Consider the following 24,807-nt stretch of genomic DNA (forward strand, 5'->3'; position numbering starts at 1 on the left):
AGATTCATACTCTCTTTTAATTCAATTTTTTCCATGAACTTTTTAAGTACCCATGTATAAGGATTAACCACTATTGTTAGAATTATTATTATAAAATCCTCCCTCTCCTTTTTGTCCTCTTCCCTTCCTTTTTCTCCCCTCCTATCAAATTCTGTAACATCATTTCTCCTTTCTGGCAGCCATGGCTTCCAAAGGCATTGTCGTCAGCTTTAGTCACTCCTCACACTGGCATTTAGCACTCCGTCAGTTGAGGTGAGACAATTAGGAAAACAGGAATTTTATATTTCTAAATTTCTAGCTATCAAAATACAACTAATTGAATATTGTATCTTTTTTCCTGTTTATCTGAATGCAAAAATTGTCAAATATTAAAATTTTTCCAAAATTTTGATTTTCAAATTTATGAAAAACTTATGAGAATACAATAAGCACTGAAACACCCTTTGCTAGATTTACCAATTAGTATTTTGCCATATTTGCACCCTTTTTCTCTCGCTCTCTTTCTCTCTTTACCATCCTACTCCTAAATACTTAAGCATGGATCTACAAAATTAAGAATATCCCCTTAAGTAATTATCTTGCCTTTATCACACTTAGGAAAACACAAAAATAACTAAATAATATCATCTAATATGCTGCCCATATTCAAATTTCCTCAATGGTCTCCAAAATGCCTTTATTTTTTTTAAATGGGTGTAGTTTTATTTTTTAATTTAAACATAATTGATTATAAATATTTATGTAGTACAGAGGTCACTATCTGTATTTGTGTGCAATATGTGATGATCACATCAATATTATTAGCATGTTTATCATTACAAATACTAATTATTCTTTGTGTTCCTTACCCAATTTCTTGCTAACTTCCCCCCAAACTTCCTTTAAAAGATATTTTAAAAATCCAGCATATAGTCACTTTCATTCATTTGATGTGTCCATTTAAATTCTTTTAATTCAGATTACTCCCCTGCTTTGTTTTTGTTTTTGTTTTTCATTACCTGGAGATTTTTTTTTTAAATGTCTAGGCCAATGTCTTGTGGGTTAAATTCAAGATAAGCATTTTGGTTAAAAGAGGACGTAGGTAATATTGTGTGTTTCTTATTGCATCCTATCAAGAAGTGCATAATATCTTGATGGGATGCAATAAGAAAACTGTGATTGTCAGTGGTGATGTTGAGTTTGAGTATGTAGCTAGGTGGTGACCTCCAGTTTTCTCCACTTAAAGGTTTAATTCATAAGTAATTTGTGCTGTGATGTTTTCAAGTCCATGTGGATTTTCTATTCCACTCAATCTTTCATCAAAGGGTTTTAGTACCCACTGATAATTCATGTCTGAAACCATGACTGAGGTTGCAACAGGATGATTTTCTAACTCCATCAATAATTTGGTTCTCTTTAGTGTGCATTCTCCTCTAAAAAAGAGTTCATCCAATTTTTTCTCTTCTTTTAAGTAACGCTATGGGTAATAATTATTATCATTCATTTTTTACAATCCATTAACATTATTCTCTTTAATGCTGAAATTGTCCCAGATTTGGTCAATGGCAGACACCTGTAAAGCCAGCTCCTTTTGAGTACCTCCTCACTTTCTGGTACAGGATGTCCCAAGCTCTCCTGGAATCAGATATTTCGCCAAGGATTCTTAGTTCTTTTGAATGAGAATGGTAGGTGTGCTCATTGGTACAGACGAGTAATTGTTTCCAGGTCCTTTCAGTCAAACATTATTATTTTCCTTTTTTTTTTTTTTTGGCAGCTGGCCTGTAAGGAGATACAAACCCTTGACCTTGGTGTTATCAGCACCACACTCTAACCAAGTGAGCTAACTGGCCAAACTTAATTTTTATATATACTCAAGTCTACTATGAAACTCCTATGGTTTTCCATTTATCAATCGACTACTCACACCAGAGTCTTAATTACTTTAGTTTTCTAACATATTTTAATAATTAACTTAATCATAATCCAGTTTTATTTTTATTTTTCAGTAAATAATCTCAGACTTTAATACAATTTTGTCAAGTTTTGGGGGAAAATCATTTACAGATTAATTTAGAAATAATGACATCATTAAATCATTGTACTGGCATTACAATATTAACATCTATAAACAGTTATGGCTTACCATTTTTTTTAAAGATTATCCAAAATTCCCCGTTGTCCTTTAATTAAATTTTGCAGTTTTGCTACTATAAGCCTCTGCTTCACATTTCTTATTAAATGAGATTATTTCAAAACATATATATTCTTACAGTTTTACATGGAATTTTTTTAAAATTACATTTTAAATAGTTTATTGCTTACATGTAAAAAAAAAGTAGTTTTTATTTATTTGATAGCAGTTTACCACACTGAATTAAGTTCTAGTAGTTTCTTTTTTAATTCATTCTGTAGAGTTTTCCAAGTACACAATCATAATGCCTATAAATAAGTATGTTTTCCCTCCTCCTTTCTTCTATAAACAAAATGTTTATAGAATGTATAAATACATCAAATATAGAGGATGCAGACAACTTAAAATTTTCTGCTTACAGAAAGATGGAGTTCCAAGGATTCCGGTATGAAAAACAAAAAAGCAAAAATCAGATCTTAATTAAGGTGCAACGTGGTCAGTTAGTTCCTGGAAAATGCATCTTGACATAAATTTGGAAGATTGAAACCTAGGACCCACTAGAAAAGGACTTGCCATCTCCATGAAAAGAGCACAATAAAAAGGTATGCTTATGAACACTATGACTCATCTGGGCACATGTTATTTATTTGCATATGACATTTATTTCATGAGATTCTTATGCTGGGATAAAAGCAGACATTGTCTTCTCAATGATCAGATTTCCTGATTTAGCTTTCATGATGTAGATTGTTCTATGTTTAAAAAAATGACAGGTGGGGAACAGAATTTTCATTCATTAGATCACAAGAAAATAGAAAAATTGCTTGGAAAATAGTTACAAGCTGTGCACACTTGCTGGTCTTCTGTTTAAAAGTGACCTGGATTCATTGTATTGAATTTATAATAAAAATAGTAGTTATTTCATAGATATTTCATTTTACTGAGTAACATTACTGTTTGGTTTTACTATACTTATTAAATATACATACATACATAATATATGTATACTTATGTATATATATCCATATACACACAAAGTATTTATATTATTGTATCATGATCTGCCAATGCAAACATTTAAATGCGTTAAAAGTCTTTGAAAAACAAATCATCTGAAAATCATTTTGATTATTGAAATCGTTCAAGTTATTGCAAAAGGATCTGTTTGTTTACCTTAGAGAAAGAGGCTTCTAAAAATGACATCAAACTACAAACAGCCCTTAAAACTTCCTTGTATATTTTTTTAATTTCATAACTCTGAAATAGTCTTACTTGTATTTAAAAAGATAATTAGATACATTTAGAATCAAATCCTCCTATCTACATACTATGTACAAGAGAAGCAAGTGAACATTAAATCAAGGAAAAATCCTGTTCTGGTGCATAATTCTCAAAATCAAATAAGATCTTTGAGTTTATTTCATTCATCCCTTAATTGATAGTACAAAGGTATTACTAAAAAGATGCTGAAGCAGAACTCCAGGAAAAATAATTTCCATGTAGCTTTGCCCTTTTAGTTCTTTATACAGAAGTATAAAAAGTTGTATCATTTCAGATTCTATATATACCACCTGAACAAGAGTGTTCTAGAAAATACTAACAAAATGCGTTCGTTCCACTGTCATCTGATTACAATGGGAGGAGTTCATCTCCCAATAAATTTTGCAAAAGAATAATCTAAAATACAGTAAGGACTACAAAAAGAGGGTGGCCCAGGCATCTGAAAGACTTGTACTGTTTTCAGTAAATTTATTTTGTCTCAATATCTTTAATTTCATACTAAAGTTTAATAAATATGCATACAAATAATAAAATCCTCCATTTATCTTAAGCAAAAATATATATCTGTAAGTGGCTTATGAAACAATAGATTAGGAAACTCATTTTTTTATTTTAACTTAATTTTTTAGCCAACAAAGATGTATGTTTACTTACATATGTCTTATATGATACATAAAATCAAGATATTGAAAATATAATTAGAGCAGATCTGAAGTAAATCAGCTCAAATTCTCTCACTATGTAACAGAATTCCTTTAGCTTAACCCCACCTTAAAGTTGAAATAGGTAAAAGGCTTAACTAAAATGAGCCTACAAACATTAGCCAAATTTTCTTTATAACTTTACTTAAAAATCCATTTTTATTGACAGATTATTTTTCCTTTAATGGCAAAGGAAAAGAGTCTGAACATTAAACAGACCAGACAGAAATGTGATTAAGAACTTACAGCAACCAAATAGCTAGGACTCAACTGCTTACAAAGCAGGTTTATTTTTATTACAAGAGTTTAATTCATTTATGGGTCATTTACAAATCTTTAACAGAGTATGGGGGAAACGTTGGAACAGAAACATGAAACACCGAAATGTTCTCACTTTCTTGTGAGTCTGTAGGCTTTCAGGGGAAAATTATAAACGACCAAGTTAAAAGAATGTACTTTTTAGAAAATTTCATGGCAATTTTTTCACGTTAGGACATATTAGAGATGCCCCATTAAGAAAAGGGTTTCTAATTTTACATTTATTGCAGCATATAAAACTGACCGCTTATCAAGATTTTTTATCACAATCTTTGGTAAAAGTTAAATCAGCTTTTTTTTTTTTTTTTTCACTCTCAGACATGGGCACACAACAGAAGGATGTTATTAGCAAGTCGGATGCACCCGACACCCAATTATTGGAAAAACATGCACATTATATGGTGTCCTATGGCTCAAATAATGATGATTCTTATCCATCTCCTGCATGCAGAGGACTGAGGATGTGTCTTTGAAGTTCAGAATATCGTATGTCTGATTATTTGAGATTCAGTGGTATCTATTGGGGTCTGACAGTAATGGATCTCACGGGACAACTTCATTACATGAATAGGGAAGAAATTCTGACATTCATTAAGTCATGCCAACCTGAAAGTGGTGGAATAAATGCTAGTATTGGACATGACCCTCATCTTTTGTACACTCTTAGTGCTGTCCAGATTCTTACTCCGTGTGACAGTATTAATGATACTGACATAAATAAAGTTGTGGAATATGTTCAAAGTATATGTTTCTGTTGCTAGAGACATTTGAGAAGAAATTGATACAAAATTGTGCAGTGGCAACTCCGGCCCTCATGGGGAAGCTTGATGCTATTAATGTGGAAAAGGCAATCGAATTTGTTTTATCCTGTATGAACTTTGATGGTGAATTTGCTTGCAGACCAGGTTCTTTATCCTACACTGGGCAGATCTATTGATGCACAAGATTCCTGGCTACTACTAGTCAGTTGAATCAGGTGAATTTTATTTACTTGGTTCATGGCTTTGTGAACAACAGCTACGCTCAGGTAGACTAATGGAAGGCCAGAGAGGTTACCAGATGTTTCCTATTTCTAAAGATAAAGATAATTGGAAGGCTTCATTGGATTGGTAGAAGAAACTTCATAGTTTCATCTTAGCATGTCAAGATGAAGAAATGCTGGGATTTGCAGACAGTGCAGGAGATATGGTGGATCCTTTCACACATTATTTGGAATTGCTGAATTGTCACTTTTGGGAGAACAGATTAAGCCTGTTAGTATCGTTTTTACATGCCTGAAGAAGTGCTTCAGAGGATTGATGTTCAGCCTGAGCTAGTGAGCTAGATACGTTGATGCAAATGTTGCTTAGTATAGTTTTGCCATCCCAACTTAACTGTATTGGAAGTACTTATCAAAACTAAAAATGACTACTGTTCGTATTTTGTATATTAATTGTGTTAATTAATTTTAATAAATTATGTAATTATACATTACTGTAAAATAAAGACCCATATTGTATTTTCAGCTTTAAAAAAAACCAAATCCTTTATTAAATCAATAAATATTTTGTTCAAAATTTGCCTAAAACAACCAAAATATAAATATTTGCTTCTCCTCTTTTTAACATGAAGTCCCTGAAGTACAAGATGTATTGAGCTGAGTAACACACTGGAGTCAGACTATGATGAGTCTTGTATTCATTCGTTTTCTGTTGCTTGTAACAGAATACCTCAAACTGGGTAGTTTATAAAGGAACAAAATTTATTCCTTGCCATTTGGGCAGCTGGGAAGTCTAAGGTCCAGGGAACACATCTGGTAAGGGCCTTCTTCTTAATGGTGATTCTGTACAGAGTCCCATAGTGAACAGGATATCTATCACATGGTGAGAATGGCATGAGCAAGAGACATAACCCTCTCTCTTGCTGTCCTTATAAAGCCATCAGAACTACACGCATGACAACACATTAAAACATCAACCCATTACTCTATGAATGGATCAAGCCACTGATCAGGGCACAGTCCCTTCAATCCAATCACCTCTGAAAGGCCCCACCTTTCAAAGTATCATAATCAGATTTCCCACCCTCAACACTGTTAAAATGGGGATCAAGTTTCCAACATACAACCTTTAGGGGGATAAATCTGACCCACAGCAGGCCTTGTGGATGATTCTAAAGAGTTGTGAGGTTAAAGTCACGAACCGTGAGAGTAAAGAGAAGAGTCTATATCTGAGGGACATTTCTCAAGGAGAATGGGGGCAAGGCAAGATGGTGAACTAGAGGGGGCACAGAAAAGGACCAAACAAAGGAATGGACACCCAAATACAGGGAATAGCATTGGTAGAAGAGCATGGGAGGGCAGTGGGAGCCTGGTGAGGAACCTGTGGAGCATGAAAACCAAGCAGGGTGGTGCACAGAAGAAAGAGACACAGAGATGCAGCCACCACCATGTCTCCAGCACAAGGATCAGCCAAGAGGAATTGAATTTTCCCTTATAGCAGAAAGAATCTGCTCAGCCATGAGCACTTCCAAGCAATAACTTCATCTTACTCCTGCCAGGGCCTGCCTCCATCATTGCCATGGTCCCCCATGCCATTGTCTATTCCCAGCACTATGGCCCTTCTCCCCACACAGGAGTTCATCCTGTGCAATGATCCCCAGTGTACAGCCCGTGCAGCCCATGTGACATCACCCACCCATAAGAGCCCAGCCATGCACACAGCTCCAGCCACAGATATAGCTGCCAGTGCCCCCAGAACCATTGAGTCTACCCAGAACTATTGAGTCTACCTCAAACTACTGAAACTACTGAGTCTATTCAGAAACAATATTAAAACACCCCACCCAATGGGCGATATATAACAAATCTACAGGAGTGATAGAAAAGCCCCCTGGCGTAACAGAAGAAGCAACTGTTCCACTAGATGACTAGGCATCAACATAGGGATACTAGAAATACAGAAGAAGAACAACAACAAAAATATGGCACCACCACCATAATTCTCAAATACCAGACCTCAAACAACAGGAAAGCCTTGGAATTTCTGAAAGGGAACTCTGAGTAACAATCTTAAAGAAACTCAGTGAGATACAAGAAGACTTAGACAACACAACAAAAAAGAGAAAAACAATCCAGGACATGAAGGAGGAAATTTGCAGAGATAAATACCATAAAAAAAGAATGTCGCAGAACACCTGGAACTGAAAGACTCATTCAACAAAATAAAAACTACATCTGAGACAGTAAGCAGCAAGCTAGAACAAGCGGAAGAAAGAATTTCTGATCTCAAAGACATTCTTTTCAAAATCACTCCAAGAGAATTAACAGGTCTTTGAAACTGACGAGATGTAGTGAGTGAAGCAAAAGAGGGGGTACAAAACAGCTCCAAGGTGGAGGGGTGGTAATGCCATTATCTAAGACTAGGAACACAAGAGGCTGGCCAGATGACCTGTGAGTGGGTAAACAGTGGAGGAGAGGAAATAAAAAGGGAGATAATGACTTTATTTTTAGAAATGTTGAGTTGGTAATGCCTGTGAAAGACCCAGATGAAAACAGCTGATGGGATGTTGGATATTTGAATCTGAGTTTGCAATGATAACAATCATAAGAGTTTTCCTTTACTGCCAGATTCTGTGCTAAGCATTTTGCAGTGTAGCAGAAGTTGTTAGCTCTAAATATTTATCCTCTATCAACAACTATATTCATCTATACTAATCCCCATCATCTATATAAATAAGACTCCTGATTTATGGCTGGATATGTGAAGGTACTGCAAAAAGTTCATGGAAAAATAGAATTAAAAGATAACAGAAATCTTTCCAGGAGCTTTTTGAAAACCCCTCATGGAGCTGTCTGGAATAAAGACTATGCTTCCTGGACTCCCTTGTGCCTAGATGTCACCATGCAGCTAACTTCTGATCAATGGGTTGGGAATGGAACTGCAACTTCCAGGAACTGTTCTCAAAAAAGAACCTTTTCCTTATCCTTCATGATGACTAAAATGCAGACAATGACTAGATGGGTAGAACAGACGCATACTTATGAGTGGAAGTCATATACGATAAAGCAACCAGATGACATAGGGCCTGGCTACACGACACCAGTTCAAGACATCCACTGGGAATCATTCATGACAGAAAAATAATTTCTCTCCTGTTTAGATCACTAATATTTGGATATTCTCTGCCTTTTAAAACAAAACCAAATCATAACTGGGACACATACATTATCTAATCTCATAACGACATGAGTTGGTGGATACTCTTAATATCCCATTTTAAAAATGGGAAATGAGGCTAGAAGAAGCTAGGAGAGAGGTTTGCCCGAGGTCATCCAAACTGAAAGCAGTGATGCTAGATTTTAGTCAAAGCAATCTGATAGCAGAGGCCACACTCATGATCACTAAACTTTAGAAACCATGTAACTCTCTGACCATTCCAAAGTAATCTCACACATAAGAAAATCAGTCTTTTCTTTTTACAACTTTTTATTAAAGTATGATATATGTAGAGAAAAGTGCACAGTTTTATTTTTAAATGAAAAACATATTCAATCAAAATGTTACTTTGTTTCTAACCTAAATTCTTCCTCATGTTTTACATGCTCATTTTTTCTTATCCCCAGATAAAGACCACCTGGGCACCATGTTTTCTGTGTTTATTTTATGACTTAGAAACACATTATTAAAGTATCTGGCAACTTCTGTTTTGCAGGCTAAATATAATCCTGGGATCTTACTCTTTTCTTTATAGTCTTAATATCCCATCCCCTTGAATTATTCCTACTATAAATCTTTCAACATTCTTTCATTCCTCTCAATCTTTTACCTATGTATTGTTTATGGTTGCAAATTTAGTGGTATATATGGCTCAAAAATGAGTCATTCACAGCACTTTCTTTGTACCAGGCCAGTATTCACACATTAGCCAACCCACCATATTTGACTAGATTAAAATACTTGGTGAGTTAAGAGGTCTTTCTGTTTTTCAAGGACAAAGAGAGCTTTGTGTTATTGCTGAAAGGCCACATGAATAACTTGAAAACAAAGGATTTGTCAATTACAATCTTTTCTTTATGTTTTCAGAATTTGTGTTTGGCCAAATCCACTAAAATTCATCGGTGGATAAGGAGGGCATGGGAAAGAGTGGTGCAGTAGTTTCCTTTCTGGGACAGGCCCAGTGGATCAGCAGACAGGGAGGGAACAGTATGCTAGAGAGGTAAATTTGGAGCAGGAAAATTGCCATGGATTAGGCATGAGGAGGAAGGAGCTCAGGGAATACGGTTTGCTATCACACACACCCAGAACACTCAGGGTTCCCAAAATGCTCAGATTTAAAAAAGAGATCTATACTATTGTGAAATCCTAAAGGTAGTTTAGGAGAAGTTCACATATTTCCACATATCCTGGTAAAAAGTTTCAGAAAAGGGAAATGCCTCTCGGTACAAAGGAGTACTCTTAGAAATAGGATTACTCTGGGTGGACTTTTGGAAGGTTTCAGAAATAAGGAAAGTTGAAATTTATCAGCATTGAAAACTAATCATAGGGAACAAAATACCATATAAGGAAAGAAACAAAAGAGAATATCATCACATGCAAATAGATAAATAACACAAAAGATGTGCAATTTCTGGAGACACTATCATTAGAAATGATGTTTTTCACACATTGTATACATATATTGAAATAGAACTCTGTACCCTATAAATATGTACAGTCAATGTTTCAATAAAAATTAATAATAATAAAAAAGAAATTTTTTTTATTTATTTGTTTAGCATGGTGGTGGGAATCTGAAATTTAGACTCTAAAGTCTTGTGTCTCACATGAAGAACAAATTTCTCAACAAATAGGAGCTGCTGCCAATAAATTTTAAAAAGACTATCAACCCAATGAAAAGACAAATAGTTCTTCTGTATATGACATAATGCTTCACTGCACTCATAATACAATAATTGAAAATTAAAACTGCAATGTGATCCTATTATTTTTACCCTATCATATTGGCAAATATCAAAAAGTATAATAAAACATCAACGATAAGGATGTATGGAAAGAGGCCATTTCATATTTGCTGATGGGAGTGCAAATTGACGCAATTTCCTAGGAAGACGATTTGGCAATATCTATAACAAATGTTCACACCCTTTCACTTCTTGAAATTATCCTTAATATATATACTCTCAAATGAATGAAATGACTAATGTTCAAGGTTTGTATATTGTAGCAGTTTTTACCATGACAAAAAACTTGAAAACATTTAAATGCTCATCAATAGGGGACTGGTTAGATAAATAATGATTCATACAAACAATGCTGTACTATTTAGCTGTTTAAAAAAAAAATTGAAGATGAGTTCTTTATGTATAGATCTGGAATGATTTTGACACAAACTTAATAAGTGAAAAAAATAAGACGAAGAATAAAGTGTATAGTATATTAGCATCAGTGTAAAAAATGGTAGAGGGAGCTTCTATCTGCTTATATATAGAATATATACAAAAATATAATCTACAAAATATTTCTGATGGACAGCCAAGGAACTAATACTATACTAATAATATTGTCCAAGAAGGAAAATGAGTAGTTGGGGAACAGATATCAGAAGAAAGATTTTCTTTGCATGGCCTTTTGTATGTTAGAAATGATATGAAACTATTGCATATTTTCAAAATTAAAGCTAAATTTAAAAACTATCTACACTTATGCCCAGCCTCCCATAGAGTTATTTTAACTCTTGAAATATAATTTTCCTATTTTAGAATTTCTCTACCAGTAAATAATGCTTCTTGCCTATCACACAATATTTCAAAGGACCGATGGGATAATGAATATGAAAGTACTTTGTAAACTATAAAATACTATACAAATGCAAAAAAAAGTGTCTACACATAAAGTAATTGACTGAACCTGAATCCCTGTTGTGAAATATATACTTAGTATGCAAATACTTTTTGTTGAAACTCAATGCTAATACTGAAAATTTAAGAATCTTGCACAAATTCTAACCCATTTGTTTGTTAATAGTTTAACCAAACTCCTAAGTATGATGCTTATCCTTAAACATACATAGGGACTCACTATGTATCACACAACATTCAAAAATTGTTGTGTATAATTCAATCCATTTAATATAGTAAGAAATTTTGCAATCTCAAAGAACTCTACTATAAAGATTTGCTTACAAGGGAGAGGACTGTTATAAAGTAAACAGCTTTTCCAATCACAAGATTGTAAGCATATAAATGCAAATTTTCAAACATCTAATTTACCCAAAGAGAGATTAATGCTCCATATACATTCTAGAATAGGTATGCTAAGTAGGACTCATTTGTCTTGACAACACCTATTGATTGATAGTTTCTGCTTGGATCACTCTATTGAATAGGATTCTGAGGTGAAGACTGGACTTACTGGGAAGGAATGCTGCAATAATTCTGTCTGCCATGTATGTGAGAACGAGGAATGGTGAGAGAGGCCAGGCACAGTCACACCTACCACTTGTATTTCAATATATGTTTCCTCTTCTTTCTTTCTTTCTGCCCTTCCCCACCATATATTTCTACGAAAAGATGACTAGGAAAGAGGATTATACAGTAGAAGGATATATGTAGTCTGGTACTGAGGAAAAAAAATAGTTGTTCCTCTCCCTAGAACTTTCTAGCAGGGAATAAGGATGAAGAAATGGAAAAAGAGCTTGTCTGGAGCCCAGTTAGATGTTTTCAGTGCTGGCTATTAAATTAAATTGTAGAAGGGTAGAAAAGATACATGTGAGCAAACTCATGTCAATATTACTAGACTATATTTACACATAGTCTAATTGAGGAAGTTAGAAAATTGTCCAAACAGCAATTCATTTAAATCAACATCAGATTTTATGGAAGTTAAATGATCCCCAATTTGTGCAAGTTTCTGTGCTAGGAGCTACAAGAGTCACCAACAGTATTTGTAACTCAAATGAGATTTTAATACGACCAAATGTAAACATGAGACATTTTGAAAAATTCAGGATAGCCATAAGAGTATTACATAGTGAAGTGTTAAAGGTGCCCAGCTTTATGGAGGGTTACAATATGAACAGACCATGGAGAACAGATAGGATTTGCCCACGTAGGAGGGATCTAGGGGAGGTTATTGAATATGAGTAGAAGAAATGTTTGGAAAAATAGGTTACCATTTGATCTAGATTAACAAGCTAAGGAACTTGGTTTTTATGCTATAAGTCATAAAAATCCTTTAAGATTTTTGACCAGAATAATGAAGTCTTCTAAGTAGTGGTTTAGGGACGTTACACTGATAGCAGAGTCCAGACAGTTTGCAGGAAGGTCAAGAAACTTGTGCTGGGGACAGCAGTTAGAGTGTTATTGGAATAACACTGGCTGAGGGGATAGAGGTCCGAATGAAGATTTTAGCACTGGAAAAGGAAAGGATATAATAGATTATGAAAATGTATTAAAAGAGATATTAGAGAATAAAAATAGACAGGATATAACAACTGCTGAATTTGGGAGCTGAAAGATATTAAGGAGTCAAAGTTAGTATATCAGGAGAACAGGAAGACTTTAACAAATCCCCAATTGGAGTCAGTTCCCCGTCCTGTGTGCATAAATACACTAAGTACTTTTTTCCTGTTATAGTATTTATTACTCAGTTTTGTGATTACTGTTTACTTACCAATATTCCTTACTGAGCTGTGGAGAGTAAAATCACACTCTGGTTGTGACATATCTAGTACAAAAATGTTTGTATGTTTGCAAAATGAAAGAAAGGGAGGGAGGGAGGGGAGAAAGTATCTGTTTTAGAGGAACAGATGAGCACTGGAATTTTACACATGGAGAGATGGAAGTAACAATTTTCAAAATATACATTTATATTTTACTCAACCATTTTCACTTTTTCAAAGGTTATAACCTTTGTTACCGTTCACACAGTGCAACCCATGGTACAGCACACCCCAAATTTACATTCTCAACCCTAAGATTTTACTACAAAGCCATCTCCCACCAGCTGTGGCTTCCTGGTCCCATCAGAGGGAAATATTTATTCTACAAAAGTATTCAAAGTTTCTAGCAAGACTTCTTGAGGGCTAGTTAGTAACGATATACAAAGCCTTAAAATGTGCATAACTTTTATCTTCCAATTGCACTTAATGAATGTATTCTAGGAAAATAAACATGGCTGCATGAAAAAGATGATTAAGGGAATACTTGTCACATGGAATTTCATAACAGCAAAAGTTTTTTGAGGATTGGCTAAACAAGTTACAGAATATCTATACAAAGGAATCATTTGTAATCATTACCAGTGATGTTGTAGCAGACTATCAAATGGAAAGATGCTCACTACTCAGTGGTAAGTGACAAGAGCAAATTACAAACTACAAAAGGAATGCATAATATAATCTCCTTTGGTGATACCATGATAGTGACAAAAATCTATATACTAAGATATTAAGAGTGGTTATCTATGGGTTGTGGTATCATGGGTGATATGTACTTGCTTTACTTTTTACTTTTATTTATTTCCAATTTCTTCAATAAGCAACTATATCTTTTGCAATCACCTATACTTTAAATTCCAAGAGGACATATACTTTATTATAGTCATTCTTGTATGTCCAGGGCAGAGCACCAAACATTGCACAGAAGTATTCAATGATTGTTGAGTGATGAAAAATTTATTTATTAAATACATGTTTATAATTTGGCCATTATAAATTAAATAGAATCTATTTATTACATAAATATAAGAAATATGTATCATCTAAAGCAAGAGTTGAGGCAATCATAATCACAGAAGGCAGCAATATGTCACCAACATGACCACTGAAGAAGCATGATCACACAGTTCAGGCCTAATAACTACAGCTGAAGGGAAAAAACCACCTCATCACCAGGTAGCCAGAAACAGAGCTAGCAGCTTAGCCAGAAAGCAATGAGTACGCTGAGTTCGAGAGCCGCACACTCACCTCAGGTTCTAAGAAATCCAGGCTATGGACCAACAAGACTGACTGAGCCTTCCTTCACCTGTCTTCTGGAATTTAAGTGAAAATAACTCCTCTCTTCTGATTCCTTGGTATGGCCTGAACGTTTATGTCCCCCCACAATTTATATATTGAAATCCTAACCCCCAAGGTGATAATATTAGGAGGTGGGGCCTTTGGGAGGTGACTAGATCAGGAGGGTAGAGCCCTTGTGATTGGGATTAGTGCACTTATAAATGAGACCCCAGAAAAATCCCAAGCCCCCTCCACCATGTGAGGACATAACGAGAAAGCACCATCTACGGATGAGGAAATAGATCCTCGCTGGACAGTGATTCTGCCAGAACCTTGATCTTGGACTTCCTAGCCTCCATAACCATGAGTAACAAATTTCCATTGTTGATAAGCCACACAGTTTGTGGTATTTTGTCATAGCAGCCTGAATGCACTAAGACAGCGCTGATCAGTGAACTTGTTTCATACAGCCAAGATAGGCATGTGGAACCCTTCACCAGGCAGGAGACCTTTTTTTAAGAGAGGCAGTGTGGTCTGGAGGAAGGAGCTTTTGGATTCTAAATGAGAAACAACCCTGCCATGAACAGCTTGTGTGAAATTTGGTAAGTCACATTTTCTGGTTTTATCTGATAAGTATGAATTATAAAAATAGCACTGTCATCACAAGATTGAGGGTGAAATAAGATAATGACTGAAAAAAATTGAAGTGCAATAACTAGGTGTTAAACTATAAAATGTATTACTTTTATTCCTGGTGATTAATTGAAAGTTTTACCATAAAGTCAGCCTCCAGAGAATACTGGACTTAAGTAATTTCATATCACTTTGTAGTACTACAGGAAAGATCTTTCACTATGGTGTTAATACAGTTCCACAAGAAGCAGCCAACAAATCCCACTGGCCTCTACCTACACTCTACCTACCTACCGTCACGGCAGATTGTGATCATGAGATAAGAGAGCGGGTTAAGGTAAGCAAACAACCAGCAAGTGCTGTGTCCTCTGCATGTTAAGAAAGTTGTTTGTTGGGTTCTTGTTTATGAGGGTGGGACCTGGCAGTTCTTGCATGCTGGCATCAAGTCAGATCCCTGCAGAGCCCACGCCTATTGTGCTGTATCCATCTCTCCATCCAGAACTTATCATCTTGCTTGTAATTATTAAAAATTAATATTTCAGTCTAAACTATGATCTCAGTGAGGACAAGATCCATGTGATGTTCAGCTTTGCATCTGTAGTTCACAGCAGAATACCTAGAAAACAGTAAGTCCTCAATAAATGTGAGAAACGGGACAGGGTCCAGACATTCCTCAGACTTGATTTCTATATCATAACTTGTTTTCTCTGAAGTGTTTGCATGGCTACATTTATCTGCCTCCCATAGCACCTTACTGCCAAATGAGGCTTTGAAAAATTGGATAGATTTTTCCCAAAGCCTCTGTATTAGCAGTCATGTTTAGTGACTTGTATTTTTTATCTATACTGAAAATGTTAAAATATATCGTAAGGTTTTGGAGATTCACCAGATGAAAATGGACTGTTAAATAGATGAACACCTGCAAATTTATTTGTTAAGGCACTGCACTGAACCAAGCCAAGCTTTTTAAATTGATGATAACGCCCCATGAATAGGGGTGTTAACTGCAGTAGCAGGGTGTGATTTTGCTTTACTTCCATATCTAATAGCATGTACCTACAGTTGACAGGAACACATACTGTATTCCACACTTATCTTCCTATCTATCCCCCATCCTCTCTTATTCTCACACCAGTACCAGACAGCAATCCTTTCCACATAGCCACAGTTGTACAAATAAATAACCATTCACCCATTTGTGAAGAAACCCAGGAGGAAAGATGAGATAAAATAAGTAAATGTATAGGGGGAAAAAGATGTGAAATGACTGTGTAGATTGTTGATTTAAAAAAAAAAATACATGATAACCAAAGGGAAAGACTAGGGGTTGTTAAATTAATACCTACTAGAAGAACCGTAAATGGAATCGATCTTGCATCAAATCTGCAACTACAGCTCATTGAAGATGGCTTCAGTATGACGTGAAGAAGTAGCACACTACAGCACAAATGAGCTTTGGTGTCAAGCGGAAATGGTTTCACAGCTTTGCTTTAGATTTACTAGTTACAAGATCTTGAGCAAGTGACTATTCTGAGCCTCAGTTTCAACATCTGAGAGAGAGAGAAGGAAAGAAGTAGTAATCTGAATTACTGATATATTACTGAAGTGCACAGCTTGATCAGTAGGTATTCAATGAGTATCTACTAACTGTGATGATCTCTGTTCACAAGGGGCTACCAGTAAACCCCGAACCAATGTAAGGGAGCATTATTATTCAAAATAAGCTACTTCACTTGAAAACATCATAGGATTAACTGGGATGGAGAAAATAGACTCCCTAGCAACTCAGGGTGAGGCACTGGCAGGCAGACAAAGATTACACAAGTGGAGTGTTCCTTACTTGAATATTGCTGAAGGTGTAATTTTATTTTTCAAGCAAGCTCTTCCAAAACAGCTCATTACATTTTTTTTTAAAGATTTATGAATTTAAAGAATTTATTCAAAGTCTTTTCCTTAGGAACCCCACTCAGTAAAATCTCAGAAATAACCCTCAGCTGAGGCAATATTTCCTAGTGAGAACTAGGAAATCTAAGAAATTCCAGGGACAGAAGAGAAGGCCTGAAATTAAAATTAACAATATAAATGAACATAAAAAGCCATGAGGAGGAGGTACAAAAGGGAAAGAAAGGAAACTCCTGGTATTAATGTGACTCCCCCTTAATCAGATTATCAGAAAGAGGAATACAAGGAGTACAGTAAAAGAAAGTATGTAATAGGAATAGGGCAGATTTCCAAGATGACCCCTTAACAGTGTCATATGCAAAATGTTTACATGCTCCTATATAATTTCTCTGCATTTGGCAATGAGCACTAATAGTCACCTTCTGGTGATCCATTTGCTCTCCCTGATGTTTACACAACATTTGGGACTTAAATATGCAACAAAAGAAATGAACTAAGAAAAAAGAGAAGAGTATAGGTAAAGTAAATAAAACTGTAGGTTTATGCAAACAAGTATTTCACAAATATAGTATACATGTGTGGTTTTATTGAACTGTCAGTCAACCCCTCTCCCCATCTCCCACACACACTGGGGATGAACATTATTTTAGCTAAACTCAAAGTGTCTTGTTTATTATCTTTACCTGTCCTTACGCAAATTATTCTCCTCTTGAGTTCCAAATTGCTCTCACCATTAGATTGTGCAAACCTGAAACCATCGCTACAGCTTATTATCTACATGAACTTTATAATTTGGCTGCCTTCATTAAAATGACTTTATTCCACTGTCTTCATCAACACAACTTCAATATTCCAGGAAGTCCTGGCCCAGGGAGATAGAAAGAAAAAAACACCATTTCTTCTCAGCACTCTTTTTGAAACCCTCACCTCAAAACCTTCTCCTTGCTGTGTTCACCAATTGTAAACCATTGTATCATAAACATTACACAATTCTAATCAAGTCCTCAAACTGAAAGATCCACTTAAACCATATTCCAAAACCTCATAAATAGCCCAACTTTTCCCTTTCCAAGATGCTATTAAAATTTTATCAAGGTAGAGAACTCCCTTACCTTGGTAAGCCATAAACTGAGTTTTGCCTTATCAACTGGTTACTTTGCTGGTATTTTTTGGGAGTAAGCATTTAAGAAACACAAGCCTTCTTGGATGGATATCCTCTTTCTTAGTTTGGTAATTACAATCGTGTGTGTGTGTGTGTGTGTGTGTGTGTGTGTGTGTGTGTGTGTGTGTGTGTGTGTGTGTGAGTGTGTGAGTGTGTGTGTGTGTGTGAGTGTGTGTGTGTGTGTGAGTGTGTGTGTGTGAGTGTGTGTGTGTGTGAGTGTGTGTGTGTGTGTGTGTGAGTGTGTGTGTGTGTGAGTGTGTGTGTGTGAGTGTGTGTGTGTGTGTGAGTGTGTGTGTGAGTGTGTGTGTGTGTGTGTGTGAGTGTGTGTGTGTGAGTGTGTGTGTGAGTGTGTGTGTGTGTGAGTGTGTGTGTGTGTGAGTGTGTGTGTGTGTGTGAGTGTGTGAGTGTGTGTGTGTGAGTGTGTGTGTGTGTGAGTGTGAGTGTGCGTGTGCGTGTGCGTGTGCGTGTGCGTGTGCGTGTGTGTGTGTGTGTGTGCGCGTGTGTGCGTGTGTAAGGTTCTTATATCTACTACTAATATGGCTGCTGCCTTGTGCTGGACTGTTTGCTCTATCATTACATTCATGCCTTACCCTATTGAACTTCCCCTAAGCTTTCTTCATAATACTGTGTTCTCCATGTGCTTTCCTTTTGTTCTTCTGGTATGCAATGAAAGGGCTCAGGTGTGCCATACATCTAAAAGACTACAACCGTGAACCTACGGCCACTAGGCAACAATCCACTAAATATGATCCCAGTCCTCCCAAGGACCCTTCTACTAATTCTCAAATCTCTGTCTGGCCACATTGATTACCCTGGTTCCAGGGGTTCTACCAGTTTACAGAAGAACCTGGCCAGCCCAGTAAGGTCAGTGCTGGCTTCACATGAACTGCTACACCTCTGAAAACATGGTTAACTGGACAACTTCTTAACCCCTGAGGTCAAAAATCATTAATGCCATTCTGTTGTTTTAAAATCTGGAGATACAGCAATGAATCATTTAAAGCAAACAAACAAAACAGTGAGGACAAAGTAGAAACAAAGATGGACATCATTGCTGGGCTAACTACTCAGAATGGTAGAAGAGACTGATTTTTAAAAATGACAGAACAAATGAAAAGAATTAAAACCAATACATACAATGAACATTTTTCTTGCACTTTGTCTCACACCTTTTTTTACCTTTTCATTTTTACTTTTTAAAAAAAGTTAGTGTCCCCTAAAAAAATTAAAAATTTGAAGAAATAAAGTTAGTGTCTCTCACATTCTGAAATGGTGTAACTAAGGAAAGGCCACATGAAAATTTTTTTTAAAAAAAGAAAATGGACAGAATAAGTAATAGCTGTATTTCTACTATGGTTTTATGTCTGTTCATTTTTGTATCACTTCTCCCAAGAAAACTGGGGAACAGTTTCAGAAAGAGACCGATAAGAATGAGAGGATTTTTACTAAAGACTACTAATATAACCCACTTGGCAGACTGTAGTAAACGCCAAATGTTTTTTATTGTATATTCCCCCATCAGAAAATTCAGCATGTTTCATATATATACATGTGTAAATTTTATATGTCCTTTTATGTTGATATAATTTATAAAATATATAAGGTACACAAATAGAAATATTAAAAATGCTAAGATTAAAAATATAGAAATAAAAGCTCTATATATTTTTTTTTAACTCAAAAGATTTTTCTGCACTCCCTGGATGAGTTCTAGACTGGACCACAGACTCAGACCTTTGAAGGTATTTTTTGCATTCCTTAAGAAAAGTTAGAATAAATAGAAGACTTGGGCCTTTAAAGTTTATTTACCATTTTAAAACAATTCAATTTTAATCCATCAACTTAATGTATGCATATTTGAATGGCTAGATTTATGCAATTATAGTGAAGTGCTTTCCCTTGTCTTAATAGCAACCGTGGAGAAAAAGTGCATTTGTTTTAAAATTTGATAAACTGGGCCCGGGATTGAGTTTAAAAAAATAATAAATCAAATGAAATGTTTTACTTTGTATGTACTAATAATTAGTTATTATTGATTGCAACTAAGTAGGCTTTACACAGGTATGATAAATTATCACATCATTTCAACTAGCTTATACACTTCTTAAAGAGAGAATGCATCTTATAACCCTTTATTTTCCCAGTATAGGCAGAGCATCTTGTATGCAGCAGGTGCTCACAAAAATGTTTATGTTATTATTTCTTCATTGCGCTTGCTCAGGTACTTGGGCAACTAGCCCTATCTCTGTTTTGCCACAGGGTTGATGAGCCTAGTACCTGACACTTCTGTCCCTAGCATGACAACTTCCACCCACCGACTTTTGACAGTTGCCAAAGGAAGTCTGCAAATAAACAACATACTAGCAAAGCTTTTTTAAAAAATAATAATTAATAAATAGTACTTTGATCTTATGCAAGTGATGATATCACTGTAACAATTTTTCTTCTCACCGAACTCTAATTTCTCTCTTACCTAATTCACAGACGGCTTAGCTATCACAGATTGTAACATAAGAAGTTGAAATAAGTAAGGGGAGAGAGTGGGGAAGAGGCTGCCTTAGAAATGCAGGATCTGCCTTGGCATGTTTATTACCCAAAAGAAGAAAAAGAAATTCCCAGAAAGCCTTTAGCTGGGGAGGATCTGAACTCCTTACAGATTAACACTGTTCTCTAGTTTCTGCCTATATATGAATTTTCGGGGAAGGGGGGAAAGAGGGAGGTAATCGGTATAATTTGCCTCTAAGACGCTTTCTAATTCCAAGCATGATTCATATCACGTGTTCTCACTTATTTGTGGGAGCTAAAAATAAATAAATAAATATACAAGCAAACGGTGGGGGAGGAGGCGGGGAAGAAGACAGGAAAATCACAATTCCTCGAACTTGTTAGGACAAGTGAACAGATATGATGTTGATGGATGGGAGCGGGAAGGAGAGAAAGGAATCAGCAAAGGGACACGAAAATCAACTACATTGTATATTGATAAATTAAAATTTAAAAATTAATATTTTTTTTAATGGAGAAAATGTGGAGCCCAACTCACCAAAGTTCTGAACCCCCCTCCACCCTCCCTACCACCAAAGAACGAGAGAGAGAGAGAGAGAGAGAGAGAGAGAGAGAGAGAGAGAGAGAGAGAGAGAGAGAGAGAAAGAAACAGAAAAATCCTGGCCCTCTATGTCATTCTCCACGTCTGGGATGTCCTAATTCTGCAAAGACAAAAAAGCCAGCACTGGGGTGCACACTGGGGTGCGCCTACTAGTACGAGCAAAGGTATATTCTCGACATGAGACCCCACGGTAGCCAGAGCAATGCACCACTTCTTGCCCACACCCCAAACCGACCCAACTGGCCTCAAGTCATCTTAGAAATTCTGAGGGGACTTCGAATCTCTGTCCTTGGCGCTGAGTAAACTAACCAAGGACAGCAGAGGGGCCAGGGAAAGAGATCGAAAAAGGGTTCCAGGCCCCGCGGCAGCACTTCACAGGCAGGGCAACGCTGGGGCGGGCGGACGTGGAGTCTCGTGGTTGCTCTCTGTGACTGGGACACAGCTGGCTTTGGAAGAGCACATTAAATATACAGCACCAGAGCTTGGTCTCGGGCCCGGCCTCCTGTCGGTGGCACTCGGCCATTCGTCTCCGCCAGCCGGGCCCTGGCCCTGGTTGCCGCGACGCAGAGAACGCCCAGCAGCTCGCAGTCACACCTGTTAGGTGTTTCCCCGCCAGGCCTCCGCCGCAGTTAGCGCCCCCCACACGCCCGGGGACCGGCTGCGGAGCGGGCGAAGGGGGCCGGCGAAGCAGGGCCGGACTCGGTGCGGAGGGCCAGGGCTGGACGAGGAGGGGGGCCTGCGAAGGCGGGAGGGGTCGAGGCAGGCGGAGAGGGGCATGGGGAGGGCCGGGGGAAGGGCCGTCGCTGCTCGCGTTACGCTTCCAGAGCCTGCGGCAGAGGCGGCGGGGCTGAGCCGCGGCGGGGATGGAGCCGGTGCTAGCCTCTGCATCTTTCCTGGCAGCACGGGCGTCGCCTCTCCTCGCCGAGCCGCAGCGCCCCTCAGGCCGCGCAGGGTGAGCGCGGGCGCGGGTCAGCGGCACCTCTCCCGGGACCGGAGGGGAGGGCGCAGCGGGGCCACGGCGGGGGCACTCCCGCCAGCCGGGCGGCCCGGGCGTGCCCCCAGCGCACCAGCTCCCGCTGCCGAGGGACTGCGGCCGGGACGGAGCACCCTGCGCGCCCCCCGGGGGCCGGCAGCGGCCGGAAGGCGTCTCGGGGCTCGGCCGCTCGGTCCTGCAGCTCCGCGTAGCCGGCGGCGGAGGCGCGGGCTCAGACAGCCGGGCAGCCTCCGACCCCATGGCGGGCAGCGACGTGGACAGCGAGGGGTTAGCACGGAGCGGCGGCGCGGCGCGGCGTCCGGGGGCTCCCAGCGGGCCGGGAGGCGAGGCGGCCGCGGGCTGTCCCGAGCCGCTGTCCACTGCTGAAGCGCCGGCCGTGGGCACCGCGCTGCCCGCCTGGATGCGCCTCTACTTCTACGGGATGCACGGGATCACCCTGGACGTGCTCGTGTCCTCGGCGCGGCGGTTCGCTCGCAGCCCGGACCTGCGGATGCTAGGCTTCTCCTCGCCCTACCGCTGCCTCCTGCACTCGCTCACCCACTTCGCCTTGGAGAAGGTCTACCTGCAGCAGCGCCGCTGCCACAGCGCCTTCGTCTTCAATTTCCTCCTCTACCCCTCGGCCCACGTGGGGCTGCAGACGCTGGCGGGCCAGGCGCTGCTGCTCAGCCTGGGCAGCGGGCCGGGGGCCGCGGCGGCGCCGGGGGCGCTGGACCTGGCGCTGCAGTACGTGCTGGCGCTCTACCACTGCCAAGTGTTCCTGAAGCGCTTCCTGCGCCTGCGGTACCGGCGGCAGCGGCGGCAGCAGCAGCTGAGGGGCGCGCTACCTACCCCTCCGGGCGCCCGGGCCCCTGTGGCGGCCGGTGCCAGGCGACGACGACTCCGTGGCCCCAGAGGCACCGGGGGAGTCCCCAGCCAGGGGCTGCCGGACCCGCTCCGCTTTCTTTTCTTCGGAATGCACGGCTTCCTGGATGAGATCTTCTTCACCTTCTTCTTTAACGTGCTCGGGCAGGGGCACGGGGCCACCACTGGCCACACGTCGCTCTGGTCCTTCTTTATGTACGGCAGCTGCAGTTTCGTGGTTGAAAAGCTCTACTTCCACCTCCACTACAGCCGCGGTTGGGGCACCTGGAAGCGGGTGCCCGTCTACGTGATCTTCATCTACGCCTGGGAGCTGTCCTGGGGTCTGGGACTCCGCCTGTGCGGGGCTTGTTCTTGGGACTATTCCCACTACCCGCTCAATTTCATGGGCCTCATCACCCTGATGTATTTACCTGGTTGGATATTCCTTAGTGTGTACCAGGACCTACTTTCCAACGTGTTGTGGCGAGTGCAGTACGTGCCGACTAACTAAGACCAAAAAAAGAAAGAGAAAGAAAAGGTCACTGGATTCCCACGAATGAATGAGATTTATTTTTACACATTTAAATCAGAGTAGGTTTTTTAAGTCTTTTAATTTTTGTATGCTTTACTAAACTCTTTCAACATGTTTTATTAAACATTTTAGTTTTTCTGACTTCTTGGAACCTATATATAGTACAATACTTTGAAATATTCCTCGAAACGTGACTCAGAGTACTTGTCAATATCTTAAGACCTTTCACAAGCCCAAACAGCAAAACCGTTATACCTTAACATCCTAAACATCGGAAGTTGGGCGTAGATGGGTGACAGCTACTAGCCTTTTTTCTTTTTTTCTTTTTCTTTTTTCTTTTCTTTTTTTTTTTTTTTTCTTAAGAAACTCTTCAAATCAGAGACCAGTGATTTTCACAAGATTTGGCAACATTTTCTGATTTAATGATTTATTTACTTTCTTTTTAATCTAATTTCATTTTAATTTGTCACCATATTTACCAATGACTGCTGAAACTCCATGTCTTGTACTCCTGAAACTACAATGAATAGCTCTTAAAGTGCCTCCGTCTAGCACACGAGTGAAAAGAAGCTGATAAATGTGAAAACACATCCTATGAATAGATTTTAAAATGAAAAATCTTTTCTAGCAACTCAGACAGGTGACACTGTGTTGATCTCCCTCCTGGAAATGACTGCTTTCCAAGGTGGGTTAGCCTTAAACAGCAAGTGTGTTAATATTGATCAGATCCTGTGTTATCTATGGTTGTAAATTTTTGTGTGCAGTTGTAAAATATTTACTCCACATGTCCAAGGGCCAAGTGAAATTATATCACCTGCAATAGTGTTCTAACCTTAGGGACCCTTTTCTGTATGGAGCTTCAGAAACACTATGTTGGAATAAAACGAACTCAAAAGTTCACTCTAATTACATTAGGCCTAATTGTTTTCTGTGAATGCAGATATGTTTTCGGCATGTTTCTGCCATGGCTCACTTGTAAACATTTCTCTTTCTCTTTCCGGGACCAGAGTTCCTGGGCCAGGCATGATGTGGTAATGTGCATCATAAATCAATAATAGCTTTTTGGTGACACTATTAATGGCTAGAAACTCATTTTTAAATGAGATTATGTAAGCCATTTTAAGAAATCATATTTATTTAATTAATAATGTACTTTCAAGTTGTTTGCTTTTTTTATTGTATTTAGAAAAAAGTAGAATTGAGTATAGCTCAGCCAACAATGACTAATACCTTCTTCGTTCTCATTGCAAACA

At 38.5% G+C, this 24,807-nt stretch overlaps 1 protein-coding gene and 1 pseudogene across 1 annotated transcript; both read left to right on the top strand.

Annotated features, from left to right (window-relative positions):
* The first annotated feature begins 4,730 nt into the window (after nucleotides 1-4,730).
* On the top strand, nucleotides 4,731-5,734 carry LOC134381179 (geranylgeranyl transferase type-2 subunit beta-like; annotated as a pseudogene).
* A 16,686-nt stretch (nucleotides 5,735-22,420) lies between these two features.
* On the top strand, nucleotides 22,421-23,533 carry TMEM229A (transmembrane protein 229A). The gene has a single exon (XM_063098801.1). The coding sequence runs from the start codon at nucleotides 22,421-22,423 to the stop codon at nucleotides 23,531-23,533; it is 1,113 nt and encodes a 370-aa protein (XP_062954871.1).
* Nucleotides 23,534-24,807: the final 1,274 nt, after the last annotated feature.

This window comes from Cynocephalus volans, chromosome 6 (genome assembly GCF_027409185.1).
Source record: "Cynocephalus volans isolate mCynVol1 chromosome 6, mCynVol1.pri, whole genome shotgun sequence".
Classification (NCBI taxonomy): domain Eukaryota; kingdom Metazoa; phylum Chordata; class Mammalia; order Dermoptera; family Cynocephalidae; genus Cynocephalus; species Cynocephalus volans.